General features: G+C 39.2%; 1 protein-coding gene and 1 non-coding gene across 2 annotated transcripts in view; one reads left to right on the top strand and one right to left on the bottom strand.

Moving 5' to 3' along the window:
- Nucleotides 1-11939, bottom strand: part of LOC137287023 (splicing factor 3A subunit 3-like) — an 84281-nt gene extending 72342 nt beyond the window's left edge. Inside the window, exons 1-5 of the mRNA XM_067819119.1 lie at nt 11736-11939; nt 8453-8500; nt 7822-7874; nt 5966-6071; nt 4614-4686 (exon numbers count right to left, since the gene is read on the bottom strand). Of these exons, the coding sequence (XP_067675220.1) occupies nt 4614-4686; nt 5966-6071; nt 7822-7874; nt 8453-8500; nt 11736-11831 (376 nt within the window). The 5' untranslated portion in view covers nt 11832-11939. The remainder of the gene's footprint in view (nt 1-4613; nt 4687-5965; nt 6072-7821; nt 7875-8452; nt 8501-11735) is intronic.
- Nucleotides 11940-12151: 212 nt separating this feature from the next.
- On the top strand, nt 12152-12223 carry Trnaw-cca (transfer RNA tryptophan (anticodon CCA)). The gene has a single exon. It is a non-coding gene; the product is annotated as a tRNA-Trp (tRNA).
- The last annotated feature ends 5677 nt before the right edge of the window (nt 12224-17900 follow it).

Raw genomic sequence — 17900 nt, 5'->3', positions numbered from 1 at the left:
TGTGCAGGATGTGACTTTGTTGTCAAGAGACTGAAGGTCTCCCAGAAAAATTGCCCAAACTCGGAAGGGATGTATCTGGCTGAACTGAGAGTGATGGTGTCTCCATGGGTCACCCCTTGTAAAAGACACCCGACGTCTGTCTACAAATACAAACGAGGAATCAACGACTCTGGCGTAACGGGAAAAATCTTGTAGCTTTCAGAGTGGAACTCCAGCTGCATGGGTCTCATCCTCCCACTCACATTGCCTCAAAAAATAGACCAGATACTGATTCAAGACGAAGACTGACTTTAGGAGATTGACAATTCAGCCCAGTTTCATACAAGTGACCAACTGTGAGTGTGAGGTTCCCAGACTCAAATTTATTCTAAAATCCTGATGGTCCAGTCACCTAGGAAAAGGTGAGAACACCAGCACTGCAATCTGGGTGTCTGAGCTGTTAAAACCTCAATTTTGTGAATGCCCTTGGCACCATAATGTAGAAAAGAAGAGCACAATGAAACAGGTCCTGTCAAAGAAGAATCAGGGTGCAGTGGAAGAAGGAGGAATGTGACCTCAAGGTCAACTGAATGCACCAATCCCCAGTCTTGAAAGATGAGACGACCAAACGCTGTGTCTCCATCTTGAAGGATGGTACCTTTACTAATCTCTTCAGCTCTCAGATAAGAATAGGTGTGAATAGAGTATTTTAGTGGTCTCCCATGAAGCCAATAATGGTGTGCACCTCACTTCGACCGGGGTTTGCAGCAGAATACAGTAAATCCCTGCAGTTAGCAACATAATGTTTACCAGTGACTGGACGCATGAGGGATTAATCAGAAGCTCAACAGACTTCCTCAAAACAGTCCACAACACATGTTGTGACTGACACAGCTTCAATGCAGTCCCTTGCCAGATAAGAGCTGACCTCCGTCAGATGCCTTCCAGAGTCACTGATGAAGAATCAGCGGTGCTCTTTCCTCCAGCAGAGATGCGCCAAATGGAGCATACAGCGTTGAGCTATTAAGGGGAAAGAACAGTAGACTGATGATAGAATGTGAGGCTTGTTTTGGATGCCTTGCTAGAAGCAGGCTTCCCCCTGGGAGGCGAACTCTAACGGTTCAGTATCTCAGGTGGACAACACTCTCACCTGCCGATGAAACCAAAGGCAAGTTACATAACCCTGTTGCCAAAGCAGTGTATATTCATGACAGGGTGCCACCACTTTTTAAAATCATGGCATCACAGTCTTAAGTCTGTTCGAGACTAAATTAGATGATGGTTTGTTTCCATCACGATAAAAGATCAAAACTACTTCCTACTCGTAGTTAAATATGTTTTTGAATCATGACCAAAAGGATTTTGCATGACACAGCTTGTAACAGAAAGGTGTATGACCCCCATTATGACAAGCAATTTTGACAGAATCATCTATGAAAACAAGTCGTATCTCGGACAATAAGCAAAGCAGGTGACAAGATTAAATGGCATTAGATTGTGAAAACATAAAGCTTTAATTTTTCAAAACAATTGTCATGATTACTGGTTTTGACGAACCTAGAAATGTTGGTCTGATCAGTTGAAATATTGTAAGGGGGAAGAATTGAGCATGGTTGTCAAAAATGTCGAAATGAGTAGTTTTAATGAAGGGGTTTCATTCATAACAATGTAAATACAGTCAGGACGCATTAGTCCGGACCCTGACAATCCGATTCCTGCGATATCCGAACAATAACTAGCTGTAACCAATCTTGTTCACTATGAAAACTCATTACCTGTTTTTGAATGTCATTTAGAAGTGTAAATACATAAGAATGAAGATTTTATGGATATCAACTTCTTTATGAGAGAACACAACGTTTCGGAGTTAATGCTTACTCCTTCATCAGGTGTTCATCATCTGATGAAGGAGTAAGCATTAACTCCGAAACGTTGTGTTCTCTCATAAAGAAGTTGATATCCATAAAATCTTCATTCTCATTACCTGTTGATTCCTTAATCTGAAGCTTCACTCTCTGTATCCGGACGTTAATCAGCGGTGACAGATTAGCTAATTACACATAGTTTTGCTTCATTAATCCGGCAGTACATCAAAAAGGTTTGAATAATCCCTTCACACCATGAGCCCCATTCAGTGGTAATTATTAAGTGACACTTCCGAGTTGAAGATGTCGTTAGTTTGTGATTTTGATCAATTAGTAGGTCTCACTTTTGGTTAGTTGGAGTAATATCTGTCATGCTTACTTCCTGTATAAAACACTGATCGTGTCAAAATGAGATTAGCTGATGCTTGTCAGTTATAATGGCAAGTCCCGCCCCTAGGCGTAAAAGATGTGCCGCACAAAAAAAGAGAAATTTGTAGATACAAAGGGAAAACTTTAAAGCCAGTTTTGATCTTATGTGTAAACATTTTGGTCAAAAATTCTATCGGCAAGAGCACAATTTCGGACATTGGATATGCTTTGTTATTAGCTACGATCATTTGACAGGACAGATGCAATCACATGGTTGACATGTGATCTTACTTTGTGACAATGCTGCCAGTCACAAGTGTGCCAATGTCACACTGACCAACGTGAAAGTGCATTTCTTGCTTCCAAACACCACATCGCACATTCAGCCAATGGATGCTGGCATCATGAGAACTTTCAAAGCCTACTACAAGAAATATCTTGCATTTCATTCAGTGTGCCGACCAGCCACAGACCTTTAATCTCCAAGAAGCACTGAGAAAACTGACTGGTCCAAAGTAAAAAGCTCCACCATTCAGAACTGTTATCGTCATGTAGATTTCTTTCACAAGTGAGTTTTGTTACGTGTATGTATAATCTATCCAGACATGATTGTATGCATTGATTGGTTATTATATGAATATTCAAGTTATGTCTACAAACTGTAATAAAGTCTTTTGAAACGTGTATACGTTCGTATGTTTTTGTATTGCCATGTCAAAGGGAAGTAAGTCTACTCTAGTTGTGTTTATAAAAGTTTGTTTCAGTAGTCCGTACATTTCACTATCCGAACGTTTTTGATGAAAAACAGAAGCGTCCAGATTAACAAGGCCTGACTGTAAATGATTCAAGCATTTGTATCCCCTAGAGTATATGTGGTCTTAAACATTCTCTGCTGAAATCCCCGGTGCCTAAACACCTGGGAGTAACCTGAAAATGTAGGGTTCCTGTGATCTACACGGGTAGACCTTGCTGCATCAAGGTGATCGGTAGCTCCATCACACTCAACAGCCTATTAGCCAGGATGTCAATAGATACCACGCCAACACCTCAGCTACCAGCGCTGTGGATCTGTGCCATACTGAAGCTGAAGCATGGGTTGGTGCTAGACCCCAGATTCAGAGAGTCTGAATCGCAGTGCCGAGACACATGGGTGTAGCCTGGCAATGCAGGGTTCCCCTGGTGTACATGGGTAGACCTCAGAGTGAGCAGGGCATCAACAGACATCAGGCCAAGACCTGAATTACCGGAGCCGAGGATCTGCATCATACAGGGGTCAAAGCCTGGGTCAGTGCTAGTCTCCTGGATGGGACATCCCCTGAGCCGAAGCTCATGTCAGGACCTCCCTTTAAAAGATGCATCGGTATAATCTCTACCCACAGACCAAGTACCAATTGCCTCTCTAAGTCTGGAAATCACATCTGAGATAACGACACTCTGCGCTACTGCTATGAGTAAGATATCAATCGATAGTGTAGCAACATTGTTTGTGGGAGAGGCATAGGTGGGGAAAATGACAATGGGATTTCTTTAGAAATCTTTCATCAAACATCATACCCCACCTGAAGCAGGTTAGTGTCAAATTGAGTGATACGAAACAAACATGCTATAAGAATTACTCAACAAAGACTTACCACAAATTTGCTGAAAAGAGAGAATTTATTCAAGCCTACCATATAATCAGCAAACATTATCTATGAACTCCTTACTGCAAACTACCAAGAGCATAGGAGCGGTCTCCCAAAATAAAAAGGGTTTTGTTTTGTTTTGTAAATATTCTCTTCAAAAAGAAAGTTACAGTGAGCTGAGTGAGTGAGTGAGTTTAGTTTTATGCCACACTCACTAATATCCCAGATATATGGCAGCGGTCTGTAAGTAATTGAGTCTGGACCAGACAATCCAGTGATCAACGTGAGCATTGATCTACACAATTAGGAACCGATGATGTGTCAATCAAGTCAGCTAGTCTGACCAGCTGATCCCGTTAGTCACCTCTTATGACAGGCATAGTCGAGAAAGTTACAACTGTCAAAGGATTTAAAATGGACATTATCATGCTTATATGTACCCAAAGGAGGACTTCTTCTGAAAAAGAATAGAGACTATCAGGTCTACAGGACAAATATGTAGAAAATGTAATACTTTCAACTATTTTTCTTTCTCTAGAACCTTGACGGTAAGGTAAAGATGCCGAATAAATGTTGTTGGAAAATCCTGCAGCTTGTGCATTCCACACAGCTGGGTTCACTCTTCCATCCTAATGTGGATCTTTTTATGAAGGACATTAAATATTCACATACTCCACAGTTATACATGTAGTAGATAGAATATACAAAGTTGAAACAATATAGATGAACAACTCATCATAGTATATAGCTCATTATTATTGAATTGAAGACATACTCTGTGTTTCCTCAGTCGGATTCTCCCTTTGTTTTGCCAATTCCTCAAACTCAACAGACATTGGGACACTGATCTGAAACAATAACATAAGGTTTAATCATTAAACCTTTACTGCTTTAAGAGTGAGTGAGTCTAATTTTACACTGGTATCAATTTCCCAGCAATATCATTGCAGGGGACACCAGAAATGGGCTTTACACAATGTACCCATGTGGGGAATCAAACCCAGGTCCTCAGCACAAAAACTGAATGCTTTAACCACTAGGCTACCCCACTGCTCAAAGAAATCAGGGGTAAAGGTAATAGCAAGCAATTTTTTTCTGAGTAATCTGTCAAGTTTTATGGAATATCAACTTCATTTTATGCAATGTCAGTGGATATGACAGGTTTCTGTGAATGTTGGCACTGTTATCCAGCAAGTGCTGGGTATGATGTCATATTTTTTCACTACCTTCACCAAGAGCAATGAAGTGATTTAACCAGGCTGTAATCTGTATGTAGCAAAACTGATCCCGGATTCACAACATCATGCTCAAGGAGAATATATACACAAAGGATAATTGTGTTTCTGCAATTGAGGATCACAATTATGGTAGCTTTCTTCCAAAGATACGAAAGCTAGTTGTATTCAAAATATACCAATAGTACGCCGATGTGATGGCTAGTCTCTTGGGTTGACGGTGGTCTTGATCATTAATATAAGGATGGCTGAATACTGATTAAAGTATTAAAGTTCTAACTCAGGTTCACTTCACATCTAACCAACCACCCCTTATAAGTTAAGAGGGGAATAATCACTAGACAAGCCATCAGCACCACAACCCTTGCCCTTCAAGACAAGTTCAAGAGCACTTGTGGTTTCTTTACCAAGTGTTTGGAAACACTGTTTGAGAGCATCGAGGTGAAGTGAGACTTGGGATGGTTACAGGCTCTGAAGTACATCTAGATAATTCTCATCAGTAGAAAGCATGTAACTGCAGTTACAGCAGGAAGAGATAGAAAAGCTTCTCCAGTTGTTTCGGCTGCCTCCTTCTTCAAGGTTCAACACCTGGCATCCCCCTTGCACATGCAATCTCTGCATTTTGTAGCATGTGGGATGTTTAAGGAAGAAGCTTGTTGTGACCTAAGGATGTACAAAGTGACAAAGACAAGAAGTAATGATTCAGAAGTACAGTAGAAAAACCTTCAGGTAAACTACTGGATTTGTGGCAATGATGTGACACAGGTTTGTATTCACAATGTCTGGGCTTGTTCTACCTGTGTGTTGCAACAATACAACCACTGCAAGCGATATTTTAGTGAAAATAACAAATATCTCATGGTAGTGGAATCCTGTTAAGAATGAACAATACCTCATTTGGATGCTGGGAATGGAAGCGATCGATGGCTGCTAGGCGAGCCCTGAATTCTGCATACTCGTTGGGTCCTGCAAGAGCCTGAATCTCATCCTTACGTAACCTGAAAGTGACAATATGAAATCCTCACTTTAAAAAATGGTAACTAAAATATGACACCTACAGACATCATTCCCCAAATCTTGAACTTCTTTCAGGCAGCAGTTATCATATTGTGGCAACAGTGAGTATCCAAGTATAATTCACAACACTGTCCAGGAGCAAATATGACATATGCTGCATCTGACCAATTTCTAAATGTCATCGTGTAATCATTGCTTTCGGCCGTGGGAGCCATGCCAATTACACTCATCAGAGGGGTACATAAAGTACGCAGTCTAGACTACCAGTTGTAGTTTCATTTTTGTGGAAGTCGCGGTGGCTGAGGGGCTAGGTTGCTGACTTTGTGTGCTGGCAATTAGGTGCCTGACTCTGAGGGTGCAGGTTCGAATCCCGGATGGGACTCAACCAAAAAAGTACTAGAATTTGTACTTTACTAAGACAATGAAATCCCAAATATGACATATGGTGCATTTGACCACTTTCTAAATGGCATCATGTAATCATGTTGCTATTTCTCTTCATAATTATACAATAAAGGTGAAAAAAAAGCTCTTTCCTATTACCATATTATTAGAACTGTACGGTACAGCAAAAGGAGGACGTGGTATGCCTTGTATTCTTTTCACATTTCTTGTAAAAACATAGTTAACAGTTTAAATTCTGTCATCACAATATACTATTTTGGTAAATATTAAGTGATTATATTTAGGAAAGAAGAAAAGTATATCATTAAACATTTGTGACAAACGCACACCTGGAGAATCATAAGACATAATTTTACAGACCTTAAAACAACATAAAAATATTCCATGATCAAGAAGATTTCACCAAAATATGTGTGCATACAAACACAACAAGTGTCATCAGAAGATGACATATCCCCATGGTCCCCACATATTTGAAAGAACATATCATCTGACAGTTACTTGATGTATTTTTACTTTATGGTCGAATCGTTTCTCTAGAAATCAGGAAAAATGTAAATGCTATATATCTGTAAACAGCAAAAGGCACCATTTCAAAATCTGTCTCATATATTTGCCAAGATCTGTTGAAAGATATCAAATGGTTTCTGAGGTGAGCTCCGGAAACAAAGTCCAGCCCTCCCTTTTGAGATTAAGCCCAAATTGTTTCCATGGAAACTGGGAAAATGTAATTTTCTGAATAAAATTGTTATTTTATACTTATCCTGACTCATGCTTATTGCTTATCTCCTCTTCCCTTGCGAAGGTAGTGGAACACCTGAAATCCCTTGAAGTTAACTTCTAAAAGAAGCGGATGTAAAATACACTCACCCACATGTAGCCTCCCCTTTTTCCCGAGCAAACTGTCATGTGACCTGCCATGCTCTTTACTCTCTCCTTGTACATCGCCCGACACGAGAATTACACTTATTTATATTGAGGTTGTATTATTTGAATAATATGATACTTATCAACAGTTTGATTCGACATTAAAAGTTTAAATGGTGTAGCAATGATGTTTCATGAGCTGACACTTTCCTTGATAAACTGAAACTTCTATCTTATTATATGGCTATGTTTCTCATGTTCCAGTTTTTTTTTCATTGTTTTGTTAATCGCACTACGCATCACAATACAGAAGAGTGCATCCCAATATGAAACTGAAAGTGGAGGCAATATACTGCCCTAGCTGTACCACATAATTATGATAATGGTGCTCTGGTTTTATGTTCCCTATAAACAAAAATTATTCGAAGTCTGTGTTACAAGTTTCCCCTTTTCACTTACCCATCCTTGTCTTCATAGAGCTCCTTCAACTCACTGGTGCAATCCATATAACGCTGACAAATATAGAAAAATATGGATGAAAATCCCATACACATTAGGTTTGTGAGTTTACTTTACTATTTGTTTACAAAGCAGCAGAAATGTTTCGAGCCAGTACCTGTTTAAGACAATATGAATGTATTCAGTGATCCCTATAACAGTTGAGCACTGACTACTGCTGATGGAGCTACTGGTAAACAAAAAAAAAAAGAGAACAGCATAATTCTAATATATGGCTGTTTTAAACATCACATCATTTGAACTGGGCTCAATACAAAACTTGGTTGTAAGCTGAATGGATGCCTTTTGAGACCTTTCGCTTCTTTCTGTTTAGCAAGATATTCATAATAATGAATTCAGACATCAATTTGAACATTCAGAATACCAGTAAATTCAATGTAGTACCTCAATGTGCAAACTGAAAATAGCAAATGGCCATAAACAGCTACACTAAGCTTTAGCATGTTACAGCCATTCACCTTTTTCATTTGAGCTTGAAATTTCAAGATAAATCAGTTTAAAATTTCTGGGATTAACACGGTAAAACATTCCATCCAACACTGATGATTTACTGATGAATAAATCTACTTACATCAATAAGTTGTTTCAGGCGCTGGTCTGAATTTATTTGCTCCCTCAGCTGTAACAGAAACAATAACAAAAAATTATGCGTATGATTATGATGACAAAAAATTAACTTTATAAACCGGGAAGAGTTCCGGGGAAATTTGAAACTGATCACACTCTACAAGAGGAGAAGTAGAGGTCTAGGATAACCACTATAACTGCTGACTGAACAAGGGTCATCAGAAAATGACATATCCCCATAGCCCCCACATACTTGAAAGAACATATCATCTGACAGTTACTTATGTATTTTTACTTTAACTACTAGTTTTAGACGATGATCAAATCGTTTCCAACGAAATCATGAAAAATATAAATGAAATATATAATAAACAGCAAAAGGCACCACTTAAAAAATCTGTCTCATATATCTGCCAAGATCTGCTGAAAGATATCAAATGGTTATCGAGTTGTGCTCAGGAAATGAAGCCCATCCCTCCTTTTAGAGACTAAGTTTGAATCATTTCCATGGAAACAGAGAGAAAGAAAACTGCCAAAAATTTGTAAATAATGAAAGGCACCACTTTGGGGTATAGCTCACAAATCTGCCAAGCTTTGCAGAAAGGTATTAAGAAGTTTTCCAGTTGTGCTCCAAAAATGGAGACCATCTCTCCCTTTTGAAACTAAGTATGAATCGTTGCCATGGAAACCAAGAAAAATAAAAATGTCTGAAACTGTAAACATGGTAAATAGCAAAAGGCGCCACTTCAAGATGTCTCATACATATACCAAGATCTACTGAAAGATATCAAGAAGTTTTCGAGGTGCGGTCCAGACATGAAGTCCATCCTTCCCTTCTGAATTCTTTCCATGAAAACTCAGAAAATGATATACCACAACAAGAGTCATCAGAAGATGACATATCCCCCTGGCCCCCACATATTTGAAAGGACAAATCATCTGACTGTTACTTATTGTGTTTTTAGGCCATGTCCGAATTGTTTCCATGGAATTCATGAAAAATATATACGCCATATATCTGTAATCAGAAAAAGTCACCATTTCCACATCTGTCTCATATATCTACCAAGATCTTTTGAAAGATATGACATGGTTTTCGAGTTGTGCTCCTGAAACGAAGTCAGCAATGTGTTCATGGAACCAAGAAAATGATAAATCACAAAAGAACTGTAAATACCAAAAGGCACTGCTTTGGGGTCCGCCACACATACCTACCAAGTTTCACTGACAGATATTAGGAAGTTTTTGAGTTCTGCTCCGGAAACGAAACACACCTCTCACTTCAGAGACAAATTCTGAATCGTTTCCATGGAAACTGAGAAACTAGGAAATCACAAAAACCTGTAACTAGCAAAAGGCACCACTTCAGGTTCTGACTGATATATCTACCAAGTTTTGCTGAAAAAAAATTGAACGTTTTTTGAGTTCTGCTCCGGAAGCGAAGCCCATACCTCCATTTAGAGACTAAGTCCAAAATGTTTCCATGGAAACTGAGGAAATAATATATAACAAAAATCTGTAAGTACCAAAAGACATCACGTTAGGTTCTGACTGATGTATGTAACAAGTTTTGCAGAAAAATATTGAACAGTTTTTGAGCTATGCTCTGGAAACAAAGCCCATCTCTCCATTTTGAGACTAAGTCCGAAACCGAGAAAAATTAAATCACAAGATCCTGTACATAGCAAAAGGCACCACTGTAGGTTCTGTTTGATATATCTACTAAGTTTTGCTGAAAAATATTGAACGGTTTTTGAGTTCTGCTCCGGAAACGAAACACACCTCTCATTTTTGAGACTAAGTCTGAAACATTTCCATGGATACCAAGAAAATAATAAATCACAAAAACCTGTAAATACCAAAAGGCACCACTATATGTTCACACTGATATATCTACTAAGTTTTGCAGAAAAATATTGAGCCATTTCTGAGTTATGCTCCAGAAACAAAATCATTACGGACGGACGGACAGACAGGCAGACGGACGAGGCATCGACCATATCCCCCCAGCATGTAATAAAAACCTGTAAGTAGCAAAAGGAATCTGCCTCACATATCTGTCAAGTTTTGCTGAAAGATATGAAGTTTTCAAGTTGTGCTCCTGAAACAAAGTCCATCCATCCTCTTTGAGACCTAGTCCAAATCATTTCCATAGAAACCAGGAAAAATAAAAATGACAAAAATCTGCAAATGGCAAAAGACACCACTTTGAGGTTTGTCTCACACATCCACCAAGTTTTGCTGAAAGATGTTAAGAAGTTTTCGAGTTGCGCTTCGGAAACGAAACACACCTCTCATTTTTGAGACTAAGTCCAAAGCGTTTCCATGTAAATCGAGAAAATCATATATTACAAAAACCTGTAAATAGCAAAAGGCACCATTTTTAGGTTCTGATTGATATATCTACCAAGTTTTGCAGAAAATATCTAGCAGTTTTTCAGTTATGCTCTAAAAACAAAGCCCAACCTAGAAAACAAACCAAAATATAATAAAAATGCCCAAAATCTGTAAATAGCAAAATGTACAACCATAAGTTCAGTTTATTTTATCTACTAATATTGGTCTGAAACGTTTTTTGAGCTATGCTCAGGAAACGAAATGATTATGGACGGATGAATAGACAGGTGTCAACGATATCCCCCTGAATTACATGTCCGAGTAATAAAAGGTTACTGTTAGCGCCAAGTTTCTCAAATGTCATAGTATGTCATTCATATATGTCAATATGTCTGAATGTCTGAAACCTCATTCATATTTTTGTGTGAAAAAAATGAGGTTGAGTACTTTCTCCTTTAGATGCTTTAGGAGCACCTTTAGAATACAACACCACAAACTAGTTGGTGGAAATGCAACTCCTAGCTTTGGTGTGTGAAATTTGATTGATCTCAAAGGTTTATCCTCAGGTTCACGTACTCATCTGTACATGCAAGCCAAGAATTTGAATCCAACCATGTCAGTTTGCTTCATTTAACCCTCATTCATTAATAATGTTATCAAAACATCCGCTTTACAAAATTTCTCCTCCCTACAATATTACATCAGAAGAAACTGCACTCAGTTAAATGTTTTCAAGTATCTGTTCTTTCAGGGATTAAGGTCCATGTTAGATGCAAGAATGAAATCACTGGCAAGACAGATAACTGGAATTGAGAAAGACAGGTTGAAGTGATCAGAGTCCGATATCCGTAAGTACCGCGAGAATAGGAGACGCCTGTATATATAGATAGCACAGGTATGCTGTTGATTCATTGTCCAATAAGACAGGGTGGATCGGTGTTTAGACCTACCACTTTCTTTGGATGCAGCATCTCCTTCGTCATTGCATCCATCAATCTTTCTCTTTCTTCATGATATCGTCTTTGTTGTTCCAGTAAAGATTCCATGATCAAAACAATACGTTAACAGTACAAACGTGAGTGGATGGATGCTTACTCTCGACACCACGGAAGTACGATTCAGTCAGCATGTATGTGCTTTTGAGCGCGAACTATGGTCGATGCAAGGAAAATACGCTGTAAAATAAGCAGAGCTGTGATTGACAAATGAATTTAGTTTCGTATTCTTTTCGCGGCTAATATTCATTTAATAAGTTAGCCTAACATTTCAATCTACATATTCAAACATTACATTTGAAACCAACATTGAGCCCATGAAATTATTAAATTGCTAATTTTATGTTCTAAATTCCCAGCGACTGCACGGAGACCTCGTGGCGCAACGGTAGCGCGTCTGACTCCAGATCAGAAGGTTGCGTGTTCAAATCACGTCGAGGTCAGCGTTTGTTTTGTAACCTTTGTATTTTAGGGGATGTGTTTTCGATTACGCTCTTAATAATGCATACACTGTGTCAGAAGAAATTACACAATCAAAGACACATAATCAGAGACCATATTTGTATGTGAGAAAGTGTGTTCGTACCATTATATCAAACTGGTCTGGCCGCCCTATCGTTACATGCTACTATAATCATGGTCTCGCCGTCCCAGCGTTACATCCTACTGTGATCATGGTCTGGCCGTCCGAGCGTTACATCCTACTATGATCATGGTCTGACCGTCCTAGCGTTACATCCTACTATGATCATGGTCTGACCGTCCTAGCGTTACATCCTACTATGATCATGGTCTGACCGTCCTAGCGTTACATCTTACTATGATCATGGTCTGACCATCCTAGCGTTACATCTTACTACGATCATGGTCTGACCGTCCTAGCGTTACATCCTACTACGATCATGGTCTGACATCCTACTGTGATCATGGTCTGACCGTCCTAGCGTTACATCCTACTATGATCATGGTCTGACCGTCCTAGCGTTACATCCTACTATGATCATGGTCTGACCATCCTAGCGTTACATCCTACTATGATCATGGTCTGACCATCCTAGCGTTACATCCTACTATGATCATGGTCTGACCATCCTAGCGTTACATCCTACTATGTACTATGATCATGGTCTGACCATCCTAGCGTTACATCCTACTATGATCATGGTCTGGCCGTCCTAGCGTTACATCTTACTATGATCATGGTCTGGCCGTCCTAGCGTTACATCCTACTATGATCATGGTCTGGCCGTCCTAGCGTTACATCCTCCTTTAATAATGATCATGGTCTGGTCATCCCAGCGTTACATCCTCCTTTAATAATGATCATGGTCTGACCGTCCTAGCGTTACATCCTACTATGATCATGGTCTGGCCGTACTCGCGTTACATTCTCCTTTAATAATGACCATGGTCTGGCTGTCCCAGCGTTACATTCTCCTTTAATAATGATCATGGTCTGGTCATCCCAGCGTTACATCCTCCTTTACTAATGGCCATGGTCTGACCGTCCCAGCATTACATCCTCCTTTAATTATGATCCTGGTCTTACCGTCCTAGCGTTACATCCTACTATGATCATGGTCTGGCCGTACTCGCGTTACATTCTCCTTTAATAATGGCCATGGTCTGGCTGTCCCAGCATTCTATCCTACTATGATCATGGTCTGGCCGTCCTTGCGTTACATTCTCCTTTACTAATGACCATGGTTTGGCCGTCCCACCGTTACATAATACTATGATCATGGTCTGGCCGTCCTTGCGTTACATTCTCCTTTACTAATGATCATGGTCTGACCGTCCCACCGTTACATAATACTATGATCATGGTCTGGACGTCCTAGCGTTACATCCTCCTTTAATAATAACCATGGTCTGGCCGTCCCACCGTTACATCATCCTTTAATTATGATCATGGTCTGGCCGTCCCAGCGTTACATCCCCCTTTAATAATGACCATGGTCTGGCCGTCCCAGCGTTCCTACTACAATCATGGTATGGCTGAGTGAGTGAGTTAATATTTAACGTCCCATCGGCAATATTTCAGCCATATCATGACGAAAACAGATTTGAAATTGAAATGGGATATGTGTGTATTGAAAAAACTGTCGTCAGAGGACAGTAAAACAACTAGAATATCACAGTTACGGTTAAAACTAGAGTAAAACGGTAAAACAGCACTATTTGAACAAAACAATATAAAACAGGGGCTATATACATCACCAACAACTATAAACTAGATCACGATGCGAGGGTCCATGGGGACATACATTTCTTTTACTATCTGCATGGACTCTAGCTGGATTTACACCATCCCTTCAGACACTGGCGATAATAGGAAGATTTAGCCAGAATTTAAAAGAACAAAAATACCACGACTAACAAGTATGGTTGAGCAAAATTGACTTTGAATGTTGTTGGGACTTACGTACCCTCCCAGGAAGACAATAATTTTACGCTACTTCAACCCCCTTTGAGGGTACAGCCACTGACGAGCTAATTTACACTACCATGCTTAAAATACATATTATCTATGAACAAAACATATTCAAAATTTATGTAGTGGCAATTCCATTTCCTTTAAAAATTCAATTATTAAATTATGATTAACATAATGAAAAGATCCTCTACTGTTTTCACATTGAAATATTTATCCTTTGTGGTGGCAAAATCAACACAGTCAAGCAGGACATGCTTGACCGTGATTCTTTCATCACAAGGAATACAGAACGGAGGATCGTCACCTTTTAACAAGTATCCGTGAGTAGATCGCATATAAAAAATGCTACATCGTCGCATAATGACCTCTTCAAATCTGGACTGACAACCCATGTATGTATAACCGATATTGGGCTTTATTCTATGTAATTTATTGATGCCTATTTGGGTGTCCCACTTCTTTTGCATTAGATCTCTGACATATGGTCTTGTGACCTCAGAATAAGGGATGAGATGTCACAGGTTTGTCGAGTGCTGCCTTGACAGCAAGATCGACTATAGTGTTACCAGAGATTCCAACATGGCTGGGTAACCAACAAAAGACGATGTCGGATTGGCCAGTAGCAAGATCGTTATACAATTCAATGATGTCAGTTGAGAGTGGATGCTGAGAAGATACATTTTTAATATCCTGGATACTTGAAAGAGAGTACTTGAAAGAATAAATGATATTTTGTGTATATTTAGGGTGTTTTTTAATATAGTTTAGGGCTGTTTATATCTGTTTATAGCTTCTGTAAAAATGGAAATATAATGCCCTCTGCAGTAAGGTACTCCATGATCTTGAACGTGGTGAACAGCAGGATGTTGTTGTTGAGGCGGTACAGGAACTGGTCCCCTCCATGGGTCTGGTCCCACTTGCCTTCCAGGACGATATCTGGTCTGGACGCGGGCAGTCGAGGGACAGTGGTACGTGTCTGCCTGTACATGATAGTTCTCATAGACTGGAATGACGGCAGGCCCGCAGAAAATCATCCGACGAACGCTGACGTCGAGACTGTAGGAATAGGGGGTGGGGACTGATCTGTCTTCGCTCTCTAAATTACTGTAGACTTAAAGATGCTAGCTTCAGACTCAAACGAAATGACAGGGTGTGTGTGATTCTGATCGTCTACTGCAAATAATTTTCCATCCTGGGTAGAAATCCGTGCAGTGTGCGAGGAAACGGCACAGTTCCACTACTTCTTATTGCCGCGACTGCTGAGACAACGGTATCTGTGGCCATCAAAGAAAACATTGTGGCCACCTCTCACAGTCTCGACTGTTATTTGCGCTTTCACGTTAGCCATAATGGTGATTCAAGTTTGAAATGCAAAAGGTTTTATATGGCCGTTTACTTAACTCACTATCAGTGTGGTACAGTTGTGTGTATATATAGTGATTATTAATGTATACAAGATGGACATGCATCTTATACATCAGCAGAGATCAGTCAGTGTAGCACTGTAGAAGGTGTCGTCTTATTTGGTAGATGTATAAGGAAAACTTTAAAATAATTGTTTCCCTTGTCTCTCGATCAACATTATCATTAAAGACAGATTCACCTCCACATAGAAAAGAGAGCATATCGAGTTCATCCTGTGATTCAAAGGTAACATAGTTTCCACATGTCAGTCATAAACGCAAAAAGTTGTTTCTCTCAATGTGAATTCGAAGTCGTTTGCAATGTGGGAGTATATGAAAATCATAGTCTCATGTATATCTGTTACATAGGTTGCATTCTTTAGATATTTTGTCACGTGGTGAGATTTTAATACATATTTGGAGGGCAGATTTATAAATTGGATGTTGGTATGCTAGTTGCCATAGTATAACTTGCAGTGCACCAGTGCATAAAGCGTCATGCTTGCATTAACTGAGGTGTGCATAATCCATCTGTATTCTTCACAGCTATGTACAGATGTATTTACAATTTTTCGCCATTGGTACTTTGAAGGGAATGCACCTTCTTTTATATAATTTTCAATGTGAACATGTAAGTTATAGTTGTGGAGCACTGATAGTAGATATTAGACTCGGGACAATGACTTATAATGGGTTAGTTATTACTATGTATTCTTATGCTATTGTAATGTATGAAGCGCTTCATGTAAACAAATCTGGCAGATTAATATTATGTCTCAACATGTCACATATACTCTCTCTCTCTCTCTCTCTCTCTCTCTCTGTGTGTGTGTGTGTGTGTGTGTGTGTGTGTGTGTGTGTGTGTGTGTAAGAAATACCATATTTGATCCTTTGTGTGGTTTTGTTGATTTGGTAGTAAATTGTATTGTTTATCACTGAACTGATAATAGTTTAGATGAAATATTTACATATGTAAATAGTACTCATGGTAAGTTTTATATCATGAACAGGTTGATACAAGATCCTTTTGGTCATAGGGAATCATAGGGTATATATGTTTATATCTATTTGTACAGTATCCATTATACATATCTTTATACATATTCTTTATGGCATAAAACACATTCCAACTAATTGAGTATAATATCATGCACGTGAATTGCATGTGTAACTGGTAACTGCAGTGATTATGATATGCTAAGCTTATATAAAGTTTGTATTACCTATGATTATGTAAAGTGTTGCTTTTATATGTCAGCTTGTGAGAACTATACTCTTACTATCCCATTTATTGTTGCAGGGTGTCAGTTTGTTATCTGTATCACTTCATTCGACAAATAAACAGTTATCACACCCAAGCCTGCCTGTGTCATCGTGAATACCTTCACAAGACACCTTACATCAACTGATTTGCCTTTAAAATTTTAGACATGCTTGAGTAGGATGGAGACTTTTATGGATAGACAACTTTCTTGCGAGTGGATGCGACCGAAACTAACACCGTTATTGCTTGATTACATAGCAGTATCATCTCTCATATTTGGGATGTCACTTTTTCAGTAAAATACAATTTCTAGTACTTTTTTGGTTCAGTCCCATCGGGGATTCGAACCTGTACCCTCAAAGTCAGGCACCTAATCACCAGTACACTAGTCCAACGCCTAGCCTGCTCAGCCACAGTGACTTCCTTTAAAGGAAGGATGTTTTTACACCTTCACTTTACCACAGGGTGTAGGCAGTATAGATTAGTAAATCTACACATAGACACTACCTTCTGACAGATTCGCTGAGGAAGCTAAAAGTAATTAAACATTGCACATGTTATCGTTAATCCCTTGATTGAGGTTTGTTTTAGTAACTCGGATGATAATTCCTCTCACGGCATGTATATGCACTCACTACAGTCCGTTTGACTCCATTTGAGACCGATGAATTGCTCACTAACACAAAATCTAATAATTGCAACAAAACCAAATTTTGCACAGCCACATGAAATCGACAGACCAACTCTGATGATGTGTCTGATAATTTGGGACACCTGAATAAAAAGGTTGTTTAACAAATGATCATCATTTTCTTGTCACCTTTCGCTATTTTGTACAAAGGGGATCTCTTGCTGGTAATCAATTTCACACGTGCACCTTGCCCACCTGGTTGTTCTACCAGCAAGTGCAATTTGTTGCAATTATTACATTTTGTGTTAGTGCCCAATTCAACGGTCTCAAATGGAATCAAACGGACTGTACATAACATGTAGTACATTTGCCACATCAGATCTTG

Source organism: Haliotis asinina, chromosome 6 (genome assembly GCF_037392515.1).
Source record: "Haliotis asinina isolate JCU_RB_2024 chromosome 6, JCU_Hal_asi_v2, whole genome shotgun sequence".
Classification (NCBI taxonomy): Eukaryota; Metazoa; Mollusca; class Gastropoda; order Lepetellida; family Haliotidae; genus Haliotis; species Haliotis asinina.
Note: the sequence above shows the minus strand (reverse complement) of the source record. Positions and strands in the feature narration are given on the sequence as shown.